Genomic DNA, 16,459 nt, shown 5'->3' with positions numbered 1-16,459 from the left:
ACACGGAAAAAGACAAAAAAAAAAAAAAAAAAAAAAGAGACTATAGAGTAAAAAAAAAAATCACCCAAATAGAAAATGGGCAAAGGAGATAGACATTTTTCAAAGAAAGACATACAGATGGCCAACAGGTACATGAAAAAATGCTCAGCATCACTAGTCATCAGAGAAATGCAAATCAAAACCACACTGAGATAGCATCTTACCCCAGTTAGACTGGCCATTATTAAAAAGACCAAGAATAACAAATGCCAGTGAGGATGCAGGGAAAGGGAAACTCTTCTACACTGTTGGTAGGACTGTAAATTAGAACAGCCATTATAGAAAACAGTATCGAGGTTCCTCAAACAACTACAGATAGAACTACCATACGATTCAGCAATCCCACTACTGGGTATATATCCAAAGGGATGGAAATCATCATGTCAAAGGGATACCTCCAGTCCCATGTTCACTGTAGCTCTATTTACAATAGCCAAATTATGGAACCAACCTAAGTGTCCATCAACAGATGACCGAATAAGGAAAATGTGGTGTATATACACAATGGAATACTACCCAGACATAAAAAAGAATGAAATACTTCCATTTGCAACAACATGGATGAGTCTGGAGAAAATTATGTTAAGTGAAATAAGCCAGACAAAGAAAGAGAAATACCACGTGTTCTCACGCATAACTGGGAGGCAGGGAGGGAGGGAGGAAGGAAGGATAGACCACAATACGTTACATAGGTTATTTATGGAAGGGAGAGAACAAACCTAAGGATACTAGAAGGTTTGGGGAGTGATAGGTTGGGTAAAGGGCATAAAGAAAAACCACGATTTATAATATTGAATATGCTAATAATAAATAATAAAAAAAATTTTTAAAGTACCTTAACCTCACTGAACTGGGTTACATAGTTTTCCATGGTCCTCAAAACCTGGTCAGCCAGTTTCTCTTCATAGTCTTCCCAAAGGAGATCATTATTCTGTGGGATAGAAGCAGAGGCTGGTGAGGGCTCTATGTCTCAACAACTGCCTACCAGGAAAATACCCAAATTCTCTTTGAAACAAACTTCTTTTTTGTAGCACTGTATTTAGAATATCATGTTGGATTCTGGAGAAGACTCAGAGAAAAAAAACAAACAGCCCCTGCTCCACAGAACCGCCCTATACAATCACTATACATACAGACAGACTATACATACAATCAGGGATTAAGAACAGGTATATTTGGTAAGAATACTGGACTCTAGAGCTTAGAGAATAGGGAAGTTTGGAAGTAAACAATTGCTTGAGGTAGTTTTCAAAAATAACCAATCTTTAGGAGGTAAAACTTCTCTAAGCTTTTAAAGAGGGGGAGAGTGTCAAAACCAGCAGAACCTACAGATTAGGGCAAACTTGTTTTTACCTTAATAGCTGTAGCTTCTTCCTACCACTCAGTGACTGAGGCTATACAAATGAACAATGTAAGCTGGCTCCTTTATTTTCCTACTTTCTCAGATGGAGAAGCTAAGCTGAGGTTAAGAACAGGAATAAGTGCTGAAGAGTTGCTGTAAAGCACAAGCTGCACTTACCCCTACAATGGCCTTCAGCTCCTCATGACCGTCCCACTCGCCGCTGTAGATCTCCTGCAGGGTTTCTGAGACTCTCTTTGAACTTTCATGCATCACTGAAAGTAGAGAACTCAGTCCCACCATAAAGTTTCCCAAAAAGCAGTTTGGTATAATTACATGGGTGACATATCAGTGAGTCCAATTCAGAAGGACAAACTCAAAAGATGCATTTTATCAGTGAGGGCGGCTGGATGGGGCTGGGATAGGTAAAGTCCGTCTTCCTAGGCCAATGACGTTCCAGTAATCAAGGGCAGACAAGTGACAAAAAAACCTGGGTATGGCTGTTTTTTCTGCCAACAGACCTCTCAATAGCTGCATAAATGCCCTCTGAATTCTCCTGTACTGCAATACCCACCTTTGACTGCACTAAGGAAGTTCTTCAGGTCCTTGTATAGCTTGTGGCCTTCTGCCTGAAAGAGAAAAGTGCCTTTGGTGACTAAAGTGATACATCTCAAAAGATACTCCAGGCCAAAGTCGAAAAGTAGGTTAAAAGCAGAAATCACTCCTGGAATTTCTTCACATATTTCAATTGTTGTAAATTAGCCTTTACTGTCTTTACTGACAAGTTGTAGGTTGTCTCTTTTGGGTCAATTTTTAAGTTGGGGGATTGCTAGAGCTCCCATTGCATTAGCATGTCTTCCTCTGTTTGTTCTCCTTCTAGGGAACAAGAGCCTATACCCAAGTTCCCGTGTTGAAATTCAGGTGTCCTCTCTGTGCCACTGTCTATATGATTTTCTGGCTCACACCCTCCTCTCTGGGTAGATAAACTGCTACCATTTTCTGCAGACATCAGTCCCTTTTCCTTCTCTGAACCCTCACACAGACATTCCTCTCCTTTTCTGCCTTGCCTCACTTTACCCTTCCCTTCCATCAGTCACCTGCTTTACATTTCTCCTCCAGGGAGCCTCATCATTGAATCACTTCCTGTTCCAACTCCAATGTCTTCATTTACATCTTTGTCTATCTCTGCTTCTATCTTTGCTCCTACATCTGAATTTTCATTTTTTTAGGCTAGGAACTCCCAAGTGCAGACTAGGTCTCTTCCTCCCTCTAAAAAAGCAAGGGAAGAAAGAGAGAAAGGTATCATCTAGAGTTAGGAGTTCCAATCTCAACCTGATAGATAAACTGCTTTTACTGTAACTCTGACAGACAAATGTTCATTTAGCCTCTGCTTCTTAAATACCTCCAGGAACCAGAAACTCCACAACCTCTTGCCTGAGACAGCACTGCTTCATTCGTAAATGTGTCTGTTAGAACTTTTGTCCATGAGTCTTAGGTTGGCCTTCTGTACCCACAGAGTAGATCTAATTTCTCTTCCACATGTTTGGAGACAACTTTCATGTGCCCTCACCAAGTCTTCTTTTTCATAGGTTTCCTCAGTTGTTCCTTATGGTGGTGTTTAAAGCCCCTTCCCATTCTGGTCTCTTTCCTACGTGTGAACTCCAGTTTCTAGAAGTTGGGTGGGAAGGAAGTTTAAGGCCAGATGATTGACATTTTGGAGCCTGACTTCAGGAATGGGGACTGGACTGAGAGGTATAGCCCACTTCAAGGGTTCTCCACAGGGTCAGTCTACAAGTCAGAACAGACCAGTTTAGCTGATGAAGTATTTGAAAGCCAAGATGCATTATTCAGTATACCATAAAATACTTGTCTTGAACTTGTTCATTTGTTATTTGCTATGTTCATTTTCAGATAGGTTATTAAACATACTAAAAGTATAAACAAAATTTATGGCAGAAAAAAATGAAAATTTCATCTAATGATGAACTTTTTTCCCGTGGAAATCTTTGGGAAAAGATCACTATTACTTAATTTTAGTGCAGAAAATCTAGGTCTGCTTGGTGAAATAAACAGAGATGATGGGACTAATTATTTCATCCATCTTCTTGCCTCCAGAGCTCACTTCTAAGCCAGTCCAAACTTTTGATCATACTTCACGTTAAAAGTCCTTCTCAGGGGACTGAATGCCAGGTTGAAGTGACATGAGGACACAGAGAGTCTTGAAGGTGGCTAAGGGATTGTCAGAGAAGTACTGGGGTTGTGCAGTGTATCATAGCAAATGAGGATCAAGAGAACATCAGAGAAATGATTAAGGAAGGGTTGGATGCTACAGAGAGATTACAATGCAGGGAGAATAGGTAAAAGTTAATTTGGTTACTGGAGGTCATTGGTGAACTTGAGAAAGCACTTTCAGTAGCACGAGGGAGACAGATGCAGTCAGTTAACAAAATTCAGAAACACTCAGGACTCACCAGGAAGGAGGTACTTCCTCCTTGTTTTCTCATTCACAGAAAAAAGTTTAGATAGTCTAAGATGTTAAATGCACACAATATAATTGAAACAGATAAGGTAGGTATAAGATTGAGAGTTTTGAAAACATGATAATCAAGGTTTTGAAAGAATTTGGAGGATTATAAAAATTAACAAGGATTTCAAATTATTTTTTGAAAGAAAATATCTACTCAACTTTTTACTTCACCATGAAAATTTGATTTCAAAAATACATATATGAATAATAAAAGCTGTTAAACTATCTTGTGTAATTTCTACAAATGAAATTCTTAATTTTTTCCCCTTAGATTTGATATGGCCTGGAAAATCAGATCAGTAACCAAGGCTACTATGTGTGACTGGGCACTGTCCAAAATCAGGGGGAACTATTTATTTCTTCCATTATGCTCTTGCTCTTTCCTTTGAGGAGATAACAGTGGGGCGAGAATGGGAGAGGGTGGGACAGCACTGGGTGTCATCTTATTTCTCTTATCTGTCTGTCCTCCCCTGAAATGTCTCTAGCCTGAATAATCCCAGCATCTTTCTTCTCCTTTCCTGACAGATGTGACTCTCTCAGTCTTAGGTTCTCACTTGCCTGGGAGTCAAGAAATGTGGCTTTACCACTTACTAGCAAGTTATTCCACTTCAGTTTCCTCATCTATCAATGTAGGATAAGGCCATTTCTAGCTCTAAATCTATGATTTTATCACTTATACTCTCTGAATCCTTGCCAAATTCTTGGCATTGCCATGAAGAGTCTGAGTCAGTCCTTCCCACCCCTTCTACAAATAGTCCCAGCCCCTCAGTTAATGAACCACTTACTCTGGAAGCTTGTCCTAAGCACTCAGGTAGGCAGGGCTGGTCCTAAGAGCCTGGGGTACTGAGGATGGAGAAGGTCCTTACTCAGCAAAGCAAGTATAAATAGCATGGCCAAACCCTGAGCAAGTGCTGAAGGTGCTTGATTTAATAGAGATCCAGGAGGGAAAGATGAAGCTAGATTTGATTTTTAAAGCAATGAATTAGAAGCAACTGTCACTCCCAGAAATAAGAGATTATAGTGCTGCTTGAAAATAATTCTTTCTAGGCCGGTCCGTGGCTCACTCGGTAGAGTGCGGTGCTGATAACACCAAGGCCACGGGTTCGGATCCTATATAGGGATGGCCGGTTTGCTCACTGGCTGAGCATGGTGCTGACAACACCAAGCCAAGGGTTGAGATCCCCTTACCGGTCATCTTTTAAAAAAAAAAAAAAAAGAAAATAATTCTTTCTAAGTAATATATTTGGACGAGAAGGAAAGGGAGAAGCAAGCAAAGCCACAAGGAAAAATTACCTATGGAAACTTGATCAAGACCAAGGGAAGTAGAAAGACCTTGAAACCAGACTGGGAAGTTTGGGAGTAATAGAAAAAATAATTAATAAAAAATATACCTACAAACTGACTGAGGGTGAGGAATAGGGCACATTATCAACTGGCACAACTTCTGGAGCACTTCACTTTCAATCTCCCTGACCTTGACCTTTTTTACCTGTTCGTTTTAGCCATCCCAGGTTCAGCCTCATACTTCGCTTTATTGTCACTCTCTTCCTCCTTAAACTGTGAAAGCCTTGAGGGCAGGCATGTGTCCCATTCATGTTGAAGTCCCAATATCTAGCACAGTGCTTGGCATTTAGCAGGCACTCATGAAATATTTGTTAAATGAACTTATCAAGAGAAGATAAGCAATTTTTTTCTGGCAGCTGGCTAGTACAGGGATCAAACCTTGGACCTTGGTGTTACCAGCACCACACTAACCAACTGAGCTAACTGGCCAGCCCCTCAAGCATGTTCAATCACCAGTTACTACACTATACTTCTCTCAGTCAGGAAGTTTTTCCTTATTCCCAACGTAACTTCCTTTCAATTCTCAAATATATTTTCCCCCTTCAAATGATTTTTAGATGGGGGGCTTGCATAGGGAATGCTGAAGGGATTGTCCCATCTGATCCTTTATTCTCCTTTACAGCCCTTCCTTCATCTCTTACCATTTCTACCCACACATCTGCTCTCAGAAAGAGGACTGAGGGACAGAATGGGCCAAGAGTCAGTGGCCTTTCGAAGTGGGTGTCATCTTACTGTTTCCTCTTCTGTTTATGCTGTAGTTGGAAATAGAACAGTAACTAGAGTTGAGAAGAGGCCCAGGGAGACCTCCTAGTGAGGTACAGTGAAAAAAAGCACAGGGTTTAAGTTTGAATCCTAGCTCTGCCACTCAGATGCTATGTTACCTTGATTAAATTACTTCCCTCTCAATCAAATCCTATTTGCCCTGAAAGGAGTTGGACTAAATCAGTGGTTGCTTAATGTTGTTTTCAGACTAGCTGCTACATCATAATTACCTAGAAAGCTTAATATAAAACACAGATCCCATAGTCACCTATGATGTTGATATCACAAAAAAAGGGGAGACAACCAGACATTATGTGCCTCCTGATGGAAGAATACAATAATAGCTATGAAGTATTCTTCTCACCAAAACAAAAAATGAAAACCTGAATCTCATCAAGCCTCTAAATCTATCAACTTACAGGAAATACAGGAGACAGGAACACTTTAAACAATATCATGGGGATTTAATCAGCAAAATTTAGACAAAGGAAACTGCAGCACAAACAACCTGCTATCATTAACAAATAAGCTTCAAAAAGGGAAGGGATTGAAATCTATAGATTAGGAGATTTAAATCTAAGAGACTTAAATATGTCAATGATTTGTTGATTTAAACAAACTATAAAAAATATGATGACGCAAGCAGGGGAACTTGAACGTTGACTGGATATTTTATGATATTTGAATAATTGCTAATTTTTTTAGATAGCACTAAAACTTTTACTTTAGTGAAATATTCAATCTGAAATATCTGAAAATATATTTATATTGTCAAGTAAAAAAGGCAAGTTGCAAAACCATATGCATGGAATAATCTCTTTTGTAAACCTCACATTTATTTATTACAGATATATTTAGATATCATACACAAACATAGCATAGTAATTGTAAGAATATAAAACAATAGTGGTTGTAGCTTAGGAAGGTGTGAAATCAGTATTTTTTTTTAAGTTCACCTTTTTTCTTGATGTACTTTCTGATCTGTTGTAATGAGTAAGTATTTTACAGAAAAACATTTTTAGGTGTGATAATGGTATTATGGTTATATTTTAAAAAAGAGTCCTTATCTTTAGGAATTGATAATGAAATTCTCATGGATGAAGTAATACCTGGAATTTTCTTCCTAATAATCAAGAATAGGAGAAAGTGGTTAGGGACATAGATGAAATAAGATTGCTCATGTGTTGATAAATTATTGAAGTTGGGCGATGGGTACGTGTAGATTCATTATACAAGTTTCTCTACCTTTTATATATTCGAAATTTTCCATTTAAAAAACATTTAAAAGGACGAATTCCCAGGCTCTACTCCTAGAGACCTTGAATTTTTTAAATATTTCCCAAATGATTCTGATATACAATCAAATACTTAATTAGATAATAGCTAATATCCTTTTAATATAATTTTATGTTATTTTCCATACAATTCAAGTAATTGATATTGTATAATTCAGAATTTGGCTGGTCTTTGTCCTTAGTGCCTGGGAAGTAACTCTAAATCCTGTGTCTTTGTTATTCACTGTGGTCCCCTCAGACCATACCTAAGTTTATGCTAAACAAATGACTCAGGATGGTGGCTGGTCAGGCTGAAAAAAATGAACCATGTAATTGGAGGGTTAAGGTTTTGTGTCAGGTGATATCAGCCCAACCTGCAGGGGAGAGGAGAGCAGCTAGAGATTGAGTTCAATCACATGGCCAATGATTTGATATGTAAAGAAATCACAATAAGAACTCTGGACACCCGATTAATCCTACATCAATGTACTAAGAGGGGGACATGTCCTGAAGACACAGAAGCTTCGTCATGTTTGGGACCCTCCCAGACCTTACATTATGTGTCTCTTCATTTGGCTGGTACTGTATCCTTTTTAATAAAATTGTAAGTAGAGCACTTTCCTGAGTTTTGAGAGACATTCTAGCAAATTATCAAACCTGAGCAGGTAGGAGGAACCCCAAAATTTGTAGCCAATTTTTCAGAAGTGCAGGTGGCCTGGGAACCCTGCAGCTGGTGTCTGAAGTGAGGGCAGTCTTGTGGGGGACTGTGCCTTTAACCTATGGAATTTGACCTAAATCTGGGTAGTGTCAGAATTGCATTGTATTGGATACTCATTTAATTTAATAACCCTTCTATTGTTAAGAGGGGATAGCAATCTCCAGGGCTAATGTAAAAATTAAATGAGATAATGCATGTAAAGCACTGAGCACAATGCCTTGCACATAAGAGATGGAAAGTCAGATATCCCATGGAGGTTATCCACTTCCTAATGTAAATTTTCTATATGAAATTATCCATAATACTCAGTTGAGACAGAAGGTACGTGAGAATAGGTTTCTTGGTGGAAATGACAGGTGAAAGATGAAGGTATTATTTTGAATAAAAGGCTCAGGCGGGGTAGATGTAGTGGACAAAGAGGCAACGAGGAGGGGTCGGCCCGTGGCTCACTCACAAGAGTGTGGTGCTGATAACACCAAGGCCACGGGTTCAGATCCCTATATGGGGATGGCTGGTTAGCTCACTCGGGTGAGTGTGGTGCTGACAACATCAAGTCAAGGGTTAAGATCCCCTTACTGGTCATCTTTAAAAAAAAAAAAAAAAGAGGCAATGAGGAAAACAGGGCTACTGAGATGACAGAAACCCGAGTGTGGGAGAGGTACCTGGGGAGGGGAATAAGCCTAAAACTAAAGTCACAGGGGCTCACAATGATGCTGTCCAAGCACCTGGTGATGCCACTGTACCTTGGAAGCCCTGATGGGAATCACTAACAGAAAAGAACACTCCTCTGTCCCCCAAAATCCCAGGGTCAGCAACAACAGGAAGGGTACATTTCTCTGCTTCCCCAGAGGGGAAGGATAAACAGCAGGTCACCCTGTATCCCTTACCCCTGGGGGGAGGGTGGGTTGGTAGGGATGCTTGCTGGTTTGCAGAACCTGCTGTTCTTCTTTCTTCCTCCAAGCTTCCCTTCCCCACCCTCCAGATTACCTGTTGTTTGTAGAAGTTGTTGGCACTTTGTTCAAATCGCTCATCTTTGGTTTCTACAGTTTTCCCCAATTTCTGCAGCACCTGGGGTATAAGATAGAAAGGCCCATCAGGTTATAGTCAAGCCTCTCTTATATGTTAGCTTCATATGACGCTGGCCTCTCTCAGAGTCTCAGGTACAACTCAAGGGCTGTACTACTATCAGATGAGATCAGACAGGGTGGTATGGCCGTAGACCATACTCCTAGCCCAACAGAATTAGGAATGTAACACATTGCTGAAAAAATAATCAAATTTTGTGGTTCTCAAATTGGGGTAACTCTGGGGGCGTGTAGCAGTGTGCTAGAGGGTATATATAAAGCTCAAAATTAATAAGGTATATGTTCTTGGAATGTCGTTATTTAAAGTGTTTTTTATGGGCCGGCCTGTGGCTCACTCGGGAGAGTGTGGTGCTGATAACACCAAGGCCCCGGGTTCGGATCCCATATAGGGATGGCCGGTTCGCTCACTGGCTGAGCGTGGTGCTGACAACACCAAATCAAGGGTTAAGATCCCCTTACCGGTCATCTTTAAAAAAAATAAATAAATAAAAAATAAAATAAAATAAAATAAAGTGTTTTTTTTTAATGCGGTAGGGGGGACAGTGTTATATTAAAACAAGGATTAATGAGAAGAATGTAAAAGTATGCATGGCTTTTAAATATAAAACATTTGCCTTGATTTTTCACTTCAGTGACCCTCTTCCAGCCATAGCCACAGATTCCTCTAGACAGATGAGATTAGAAAGGTGGGCAGGGGACTCTTTTCTCATGAGGGCCCTGTGGAAAACTTTGAGAAGCCCTGATATAATTAATACATTTGACACTCAGCTGGAAATGAATGCTATCCATGTCCATCTCCTCTCAACTAGGAAATCTGACTGGTTTCAGTGCCACTGCGAAAGACATGGTGATAAAAAAGACCTGGTTTCTGTTCTCACAGGGGACACTCATTTATACACAAGTAATTACATGTGGTAAGAAAGTCCTGAGTCTTCTGCATGTAACCCCCATGTTGGAAGGAGGCACCTCCCCACCGCCGGCCCAAGTTAGAATCTCATGAGTTGCCTTCAACTACTTCTCCCTCGCCCTCTTAATGGAATCACTCACCATGTCTATCTCTGGAAATCATTCTATGTTCTGTGGTCAAATGCCATAGTCTTAGTTCCAGCTCTCATTCTTTCTCACTTGGCCTGCTACAATAGAGCTACTATGCTGCTGCTTAACACCTTCTAATGATTTCTCATTTGTCTGCTCAACAAATGTTTATTAAATGTCCATTACGTATCTATAAGTATAGTTCAAACCCTAGCTGCATACAGGTTCCAATGATCTGATCCTTCATTAAGCCTCAGCTCTCATTATTCCTCTTTCCTGCAGGTCTTGCTCCCTTACACTTTTCCAGTTTCTTGAATAATCCCCACTGTTGCTTGTTATAGATTCTGGTCCTTCTTTCTGGAATGCCCTTCCCACCTTGTCTGCCAGGCAAGTATCTAAAAAAAAGCCAGTTCATACTCCATATCCTTTGTGACACTTAACCACATCTACTTCATTCCATTAATTGAATGAATCACTCCCCCTAAATGCTTGCAACTTCTGTACCTTGTGTACACTTGTATTCTTGTTTTATTATGTGTGTTTATTTGCCTATGCCTCCTTCTAAACTGTAAGCTCCTTAAGGATTGGGTACTTGCCTTACTCATTTAGATTGCTCAGTATCCAGCAAGTAGATAGTTAATAATTATAACAGTAAGGAGAGTGAGACTGATGCAGGAGGGGACAAATGGGCTGAGCCCTGAATAGGATTTTGCTAGACTGGAATAGAGGACAAAGAGTGAGGGTGAAAAGAGGATTCCAGGCAAAGACAACGGTATCAGCTAAGTCATTGGAGTATCCAACTTCACAGCAGCTTCATGATACGATTTAGCATGGCTGGTTTAGGATGTGTTATGGGGAGTGGTGGGCAATGAAGCTAAAAGGGTGATTGGTGTCTCATTATGAAGAGCTTAGAATCACAGGCAAGAGTGCCCAGTTCTGGGGAGTGTGAAAGGCTCTATGTAGAGACTTTAACCCAAGTGTCTCCATTCTTACTCTGAGGGGTTAGTGTCTCTCACTTCTGGAGCTCTCTCTGTAGTGGTTAAGATCAAGCACTCTGGAGTCAGACAGATATGGGCTCCCACTTGGCCTTTCCACCTACTGGCTATAAGCCTCTGGGCAAGTCAAACTCTTGAGCTTCGGTTTACAGAGCTTCCTTTCTCCCATTAAGATGTTTATCTCCTGGAGTTGTTGGGGGGATTAAATTATATTATGCATGTAAATTGCTTTCTCAGTGCTGCCCTACAATAAGCACTCAATACATATCCACAATCATTATGTCTAATTTCTCTCACTTGCCTACAAATGCTTGTATTTACTTTTCATTTAGCCATATCTATCTGTCTCTAACTCTGCTTTATTCACCACCCAGCCCTCAGTATGCAGTCTGCCAGCCTCCCTGGCCCCACCCTTTCCCCCCAACAAAAAGCACTTTTCTCTACTAGAAAGTTGCAAAACTACCTGGTTTAGTGGTAAGTGCAGCTCTTACTTCCTTTCTGCTGCCCCTCCCTTCCTTTGCCCAGGGCTTGGTTCTTCTGAGATGGAGAGGGCAGAAAAAATAGAGAAGAGAAAACTCATTCTAGAGTCAGTATAGGGGATGGCTGGGGCAGCCGAATCTCCTCAATCCCCGAAAGACTCAATATTAAAGGGCTTGGAGAGTCTGGAGGATGCTGATGGAACGTTACCACCTTCAACTCCGAAAGTGAAAAGGTGAGTATTATCACCCTGGAAGCATATCGCAGTGTTCTGGGCCCAAAGTCATTACATAAGCAATAGGTCTACGAATCAGGACACTTATACTATGTTGTAGGTGTTCTTCCTCAATGAGAGATCATTTAGGTAATAGGAGATATAGTTGCTCAACAGATGTTTGTTGAAATAACAAATAAATTCTACTTTTGGATCACTTCCTAATTAAAGCCTACATAATGCTAGTCCATAAAGTCCTGCCCTGAGAATTCTGCCCCAATTTGCCTGGCCTGGCAACTGAGAAGTTAGAATACAGATTATTTAGAGAAAAAGACCAAGAGTAAGGATAAGTAAATGTGGCAAAATGTTAACACCTGGTGAATCTGGGTGAAAAATATTCATGTTCATTGGACTATTCTTTTAACTTTTCTGTAGATTGGGGTGGGGGGATAATGCTTTAAAAAAATCACTGCATACATATTTGGTGGCTACAGTTCCTCACCATGACCTTTCCACGTAATAATTTATTACATTTTGTTTTGTTTTGTTGTTTCTGGTGGCTGGCTGGTATGGGGATCCGAACCCTTCATCTTGGTGTTACCAACACTGTGCTCTAACCGAGCTAACCAGTCAGCCCTATTACATTTTAGTCAATTCCCTCACTTGGGTTAATTTGAATAGGGCCTGGCTATTAGATGATAGTATGGAATTTTGTTAAAATTTTTTCTTGGGTGCAATAATTTCATTATGGTTATGTAAGAAATCTTTATTTTTAGGATATATGCTAAACAGGCTTTCCTTAATGTGGCCCCACCACCCCAGGTGCTCCAGCTCAACTGCATTTTTCACTATTCTGCTTAAAGGAATTTCCAGACTCCCTGTCTTGCTCATGCTGGCATTCCTCAGCTGGAATGTTCTCTTACCACTTGCCTAAGGAACTACTAATCATCCACAATTCCTATTTCAAATTCAGCCTCCGCCATAAAACCTCTCTCAATTTCCCCCAATCTTTCGGTCCTCTGAATTCCTACAGATGTGCATATCTCTCAGATCACTTATTTTACTTTTTAAACCTAGATTGAAGGCTTCCAGCAGGCAAGAACACCTCTTACTCATCTCTAAACTCCCTCCTGGGTCCAGCCCACTATCCTGAAAAAAGGAGTTTTTCTATAAATATTTGGTGAATTAAACCCTCTGAGATACAAGTTCAGTAAAAGTTAACAGAGGAAAAAACCAACAAAGGAGTGGTAACAGCGCCCTTTCTCAGGGCAGATCTGAGAGGTCTGCCACAGAGAATTATAAACAGATGGTGAAAGCTGTAGATAAAATGTGAGGATGTATCATACTGTAAAAACACAATAGAGCCACTTTGAATCCAGTCTCACGTTGAGTTTGGGTGGGAACCGGAAAACAGAATGAAAAGAATGTTTCACCCCTATTGACTTTAACAGTCACCACACTTTCGCTCCCAGCTTTTCAAAGGAGGAGGCCTGAACAGTAAGAGTCTGCCTGCACTCCTAGCTCTGCTCCTTCTGAGAGAGGACCAGCAGGATGTGGGGAGGCACAGATGTCAGGGTGGCTTATCAGGAACATTGTAAAGGCAGCAGCCTGAGGTTAAGATTCAAAGGCAGGACACCTGGGTTTCAGTAATAGTTCTGCCACTTACCAATCTCTTTTCAGCCTTGTTTCCTCATTTCTAATATTGGGATACTAATAACTTGCTTAAAGGGTTGAAAAGATGAAGTGAGAGCATATTACTAGACTGTTGGCTCCATAAAGGAGAGATTATGTCTTTGTTGTTATATCCCAGTGTCTGGTCCATAATAGGCACTTGATATTTGACACAATAAACTATTTAACACATTAGCTATTACACATTACTGAGAAGATTACATCCAACTGCTTAGAGAAAAATTAAGGGCTGGCCAGTTAGCTCAGTTTGTTAGAGGCAGTGAACACCAAGGTCAAGGATTCAGAACCAAGTACTGGCGAGCCACCAAAAAAAAAAAAAAAAAAAGGAAGAAAAAAGGATTCCAGGGAATCCTTTCTTTTTGGTGTAACTTTCCCCCTCTTTATCTTGCCCTCAATAACTTCCCAAGACTCAAGGACTCTGTTTCCAGGTTGGCTGAGCTGAGCTCCCTCCCCCAATACCAGGTCATTCCCACCTTATCCAGGCAGCATCTACTACCTCTAGGATGCCAGCTGCATGCCTCTGATGCAATGTCTGCCTGCCCCTGTGTCTAAGCCTGGGTTCAAAGTATGTTGTTTTTTGTTTAAACCTGGGAGTTCCCCAGGGCAGATTTGAATTTGCTCCCCTCTCTCTCCACCTCTTCAGGGTTCACGACAGGAAGAACAGGGTACTACTTGGGTGGCTGGTTCTCCCCTTGGGAAGTATTTGAGGTCAAGGAGACCCTTCCCTTTTTCGATTTGGTGTCCTTACCATATTGAGTTTTACCAAAATAATTGAACCTCTCATTTTACAAATGCAGGATCTGAAGCCCAAAGCAGGGCATTATTTACCCAACGTTTTAGAGTACTTTCTTAAAAAGGAGAGAAAGCCAAAGCAAGGGAGTAGTGTTGATGACAGGCTAGGTGAAGACAGAGGGTAAAAGAGTGAGGCAAAATCAATTGGTATGTCTTTTAAAATTACTGCTATTCATGGATTTTTTTGGTCTTTTTGGTTTTTTGTTTTGTTTTTTTTCAACCACAGTGTAGCCTTCTCTGATATAGTACCTCCTCCCCCACACGGCTTCTAGCTAGACCTTCCCATAGGCACTGTTCTCAGGTCTATCAGATTTGTAAGTAGACAGCCTTCAGAGAGGCTGAAACCATGATCAAGGTGAAGGTAGGGTAGATGAAGTAACAAAGTCTGGCCACAGAAAATATTTCTTTTTGGGCCGGCCTGTGGCTCACTCGGTAGAGTGCGGTGCTGATAACACCAAGGCCTCGGGTTCGGATCCCATATAGGGATGGCCGGTTTGCTCACTGGCTGAGCGTGGTGCTGACAACACCAAGCCAAGGGTTGAGATCCCCTTACCGGTCATCCTTTTAAAAAAAAAAAAAAAGAAAAGAAAATCTTTCTTTTTCCCTACTCTCTTTCACATGACCTCAAAAGATAGAAAACATGTATAGAGCCCCTCCCTTCCACTGAGGCCTCAAAGTCAGGAACTATATCTACATCCCATCAGTTCTCTGTTGATAATCCAATTTGGGACAGTTGGTTGCCCTTAATCCTTCCCAGGCCCAAATGCAGTGCTCAACCTTTATTTATTTATTTATTTATTTAAAAGATGACCGGTAAGGGGATCTTAACCCTTGACTTGGTGTTGTCAGCACCACGCTCACCCAGTGAGCGAACCGGCCATCCCTATATGGGATCCGAACCCGGGGCCCTTGTGTCATCAGCACCGCACTCTCCCGAGTGAGCCACGGGCCGGCCCCTGCTCAACCTTTAGAAGATAATATAAATATTTCAATTGTTAAGAGTGTGTTGTTCATCCAAATGCTTCTAAGAGCATGAGCTCTTAGAAAACCAAAACTCTATCTCAGGTCCTTCCTGTCTCTCCCTCCGGCTTCTTCTCCTTCTGGCTTAACGTGTCTTCCCATAGCACCTTGTCTACTAGGGTGTTGGTAGGGGGAGAGCAGAAGTTCAGGTGAGAAGCAAAGAAAATATTCTGGACAGGTAGAAACAGAAATGCCATCAAAATATGTAGAGTGTGTCTACACAATCTAGATAAGCAGAGGAGTTATAGATGGGCAGCCTACCTAACTGCCAGTGCTGGAGTGGGGCCACCCAGCCCTACCCAAGGACACAATCTGAAAAGAGATGCTTCTTCATCACCCTGGGCTGTGTACGTTCCAACGCCAAAGGGAAGGTACAGGAAGGAGACGTGGGCTACTCTGTATCAGCTGAAACAACACCCAGAAGCCAGGCAGGGTTGGGTACAGAGAGATTATGCAGAATTATTCTAGTCGTCAGTCGACTCCCAAGCCCAGCTAAACGATGGTATTCACTGGCATCACCGCTGCTCATCACTGCCTTTGGCTTTGGGGAAATTACTCTCCAATTTCAACATCTGTAAAATACCATCCTGGGTAGATTGCTGGGACAAAACCTGCTACATAGCTGGCCGCCAACGTTAGTTCCTTTCTGTCCCCTTTCTGGGTCAGCCTGAGGGTTGTTTTAGGTTCCTAAGAGAGACTGTTGTCTCCTCAGCTTCCCTCATCCTTGCCCAAGATCGGGGGGTGTTCTCCCTTCCCTATCAAATCTGCCAGTTTTCATGGAAACCCCCTCCCCGCTCTGGCTTCTCGGGGAGGGGGCGGGGGTGAGCTGGAGACCCTCCTCTTGGGCCCAGGCCTCCCAGGGGCCCTGGACACCCGGCACGACCGCCCGCCCGGCCGGGCCTGGGCTCCTCGCCGGCGGCCGCCTACCTTTTCCTGGGCTCTGCTGAACTTCTTCTGCACCTGCTTGGCGAAGAGGCCGGCGGCGCCGCCAGCCTTGCCCTCAGCCATCCTGCCGGCTCCCTGGGGACGACGGCCCGGGCCCGGCGCCCTGTGGTTTTCTAGAGGCCCCTGAGGAGGAAGTGTGGGCTCCCAGCATGCCTCGCATCCGGCAGGGGGCGGGCGGGCCTCGGCCTCCGCCCGGGACCA

General features: G+C 42.0%; 1 protein-coding gene across 1 annotated transcript in view; it reads right to left on the bottom strand.

The window, feature by feature from the left end:
- Positions 1–16,388, bottom strand: part of BIN2 (bridging integrator 2) — a 34,902-nt gene extending 18,514 nt beyond the window's left edge. The window contains exons 1-5 of the mRNA XM_008566147.1: positions 16,241–16,388; positions 8,991–9,071; positions 1,953–2,007; positions 1,559–1,653; positions 875–970 (exon numbers count right to left, since the gene is read on the bottom strand). Coding sequence (XP_008564369.1) covers positions 875–970; positions 1,559–1,653; positions 1,953–2,007; positions 8,991–9,071; positions 16,241–16,321 — 408 coding nt within the window. The 5' untranslated portion in view covers positions 16,322–16,388. The remainder of the gene's footprint in view (positions 1–874; positions 971–1,558; positions 1,654–1,952; positions 2,008–8,990; positions 9,072–16,240) is intronic.
- Between the last annotated feature and the right edge of the window lie 71 nt (positions 16,389–16,459).

Source organism: Galeopterus variegatus, unplaced genomic scaffold (genome assembly GCF_000696425.1).
Source record: "Galeopterus variegatus unplaced genomic scaffold, G_variegatus-3.0.2 Scaffold224, whole genome shotgun sequence".
In the NCBI taxonomy this organism is placed as follows: Eukaryota; Metazoa; Chordata; class Mammalia; order Dermoptera; family Cynocephalidae; genus Galeopterus; species Galeopterus variegatus.
This window is presented reverse-complemented; position numbering and strand designations above follow the sequence as displayed.